Source organism: Palaemon carinicauda, chromosome 18 (genome assembly GCF_036898095.1).
Source record: "Palaemon carinicauda isolate YSFRI2023 chromosome 18, ASM3689809v2, whole genome shotgun sequence".
NCBI classification, from domain to species: Eukaryota; Metazoa; Arthropoda; class Malacostraca; order Decapoda; family Palaemonidae; genus Palaemon; species Palaemon carinicauda.
In genome coordinates, this window is record NC_090742.1 from 126,866,494 (window position 1) to 126,868,993 (window position 2,500).

Sequence of the window (2,500 nt, forward strand, 5' to 3'; positions counted from 1 at the left end):
ATGGAGTACCCTGCCAGAAGCATCAAAGGGCTGCAGAGAACTCATTAAGTGTGCCTGTAAAAAACGGTGCACAGGAAGATGTCAGTGTACTAAAGCAAGCCTCCCGTGCACACAGCTGTGTTTTTGTGGTGGACAATGTGAAGAGGCCATTGACCGATTAGATTAAGTTTATTTCTTGAAAATTTATAAAACATTTCAATATTTTGTTTTCATCTTAATACTGTTTCAGTAAAACCATTTGTCCAATGTATATTCCCAATATAATAAGAAAATGACAAGTGTACATCTCTATTCTTTGTGCGTTACGAGAAAGAACAATATTGCTTTCAATGGTTCATCAAAATTTATTTAAACTGTAACTAGATTTTTTTTACTGGTGAACATATTATAGGAATCAAAATGCTTTATTGAATTTCTTGTCCCAAAACCTATTAATAACAGTGAAAAGGTGAATGAAGTAGTTATATGCCGAATAGACAAATAGTTTACTGGTTTCCATTATGCATGGAGGGCAGCCATCTTGAATTTTGTTCTAAATTACATTTTATGTTTTTTAAGGAGTCCTATTGCTTTCCTTGACCCTAAAAACCTATATATCTAAATTAAGATCATGTTTCTAGGTCAAAAAGAACCAATGTTCTGATGAAATAGCAAAATCGGCAATACGCAGGGCGGCCATTTTGGAATTCTTAATTTTGAGTTTGCCAGCGTGGATCTGGTTAGAAATGGATTCAGCATACTAAAAACCCCTGTATACAAATTTTCATGCTTTCTTCCGGAAGTGAACATCTTTTTGACATATCTGCTGGACTACTATGTTTATATACGAATGAAATATTCCAGTAATAAGACGAGATACATATAGTTTTTACTGTATGTACATATTTTCTTTATTTAGGTTAAGATCACCATAATACAAAAGAACCTAGCCACCAATGGGTGCCGGTCCCAAGCCCGGATAAATAGGGAGGGTTGGTGTCAGGAATGGAATCTGACTGTAAAAACCTGTGCCAAAACCTTAAATGGAATGAGCCGAAATAAGGAAAGAGGTTATACTAGGGCGTACTCTGTAAACGACGCACAGAGACATCACCCTTACTCTGTGATAAGGCAAGGGCTATTGCATCAGGAGCTGGTGCAGCTAAAGAAGCGAGCTCACTTTGAATTCAGAATATGTCAGTTTAATGTTAGGTCCATGACTGGGAGAGGTAGAGAAGTGGCTGACTTAATGAGGGAAAAGAAAGTAGATGTTATGTGTGTGCAGGAAACACAATGAAAGGGAAGAAAAGCTAAAGAATTGGGTGATGGATATAAGCTATATTATAGCGGAGCAAATAAACAATGTAGAAATGAAGTTGGCATAGTACTGTCTGGTGGGCTGAAAAATGCGGTGATAGAGGTGCATAGAAAGAATGACCGTATCATCATTTTGAAGATGTGTTGTGGAGGAGAGTTTCTGATTATTATAAGTGCATATGCACCACAAGTTGGTTGCACAGAAGATGAGAAGGGAAAATTCTGGGGAGACATGGATGGAGTAATGCAAGAACTGGAGGAACATGAGAGGGTCATAGTGGGGGGCAGATTTGAATGGCTATGTTTGAGGTGAGAATGGGGCAATTGGTCGGGTACATGGGAACCATGGAATTGGGAAGAGATACCCAAAAGGAGAGAGTGTAGTGGAATTTGCCGTGTCATTTGACATGGCAATAGTAAACACATTCTTTAAGAAGAAAAGGGAATACCCAATAACTTATAGGAGTGGGGGGAAGATGCTCCCAGATAGACTACTTCCTGTATAAAAGGATAAAGCTGGTGGAGATCGAAATTGCAAGGTTATCCCAGATGACCATGTAGCCCCCCAACACAGACTGCTATATTTGGTCTTAAGTCTAAAAAGGGAAAGAAAAGCTAAAGCTAAAGGGATAAGGAAAATTAAATGATACAAACTAGTGAGGTAAGGAGATAAGATGAGAGAGTTTAGGAGGAGTGTATTGGCGAATATTGATATAGGAATTGAAGATGTTCAAGAATGGTGGACACGAAATGCAGCAGTAATGAGAAGGCATGGAGAGGAACTGCTAGCAGAGACATCTGGTATTATATGGGCAGAAGAAGAGAGTTGTTGGTGGAGTGAAGAAATTGAGAAAGTTGTAATAAATAGGGAGGAGGAAAGGAAGAGATGTGAAGAGTCACAATCAAGGGAAGACAGAGAGAGGTTCAGAGAGAAAAACAAGGTGGTGAAGAAGGAAGTAGCTCAAGCTAAGGCTAAGGCATATGATGATGTGTATAATGAGCTGGGGATAAAGAAAGGATCAAACAAGATGATCAAGCTATCAAAAACTAGAAATAAGAGCACCAAAGATATTACACACATCAAACAAATAAAATATCAAGATGGTGTAGTTCTTGGAAAGGAGGAGGGCATTATAAAGAGATGGAAAGAGTATTTTGAACAGCTGTTAAATGAAGAAAATTATAGATTATTAAGAGAGGATGG

The 2,500-nt window shown here is 38.2% G+C and overlaps 1 protein-coding gene across 1 annotated transcript in view; it reads left to right on the forward strand.

The window, feature by feature from the left end:
• The first annotated feature begins 1,970 nt into the window (after positions 1 to 1,970).
• Positions 1,971 to 2,500, forward strand: part of LOC137657541 (uncharacterized) — a 7,558-nt gene continuing 7,028 nt past the window's right edge. The window contains exon 1 of the mRNA XM_068391875.1: positions 1,971 to 2,500. This exon is cut by the window's right edge and continues 237 nt beyond it. Within this exon, the coding sequence (XP_068247976.1) occupies positions 1,971 to 2,500 (530 nt within the window).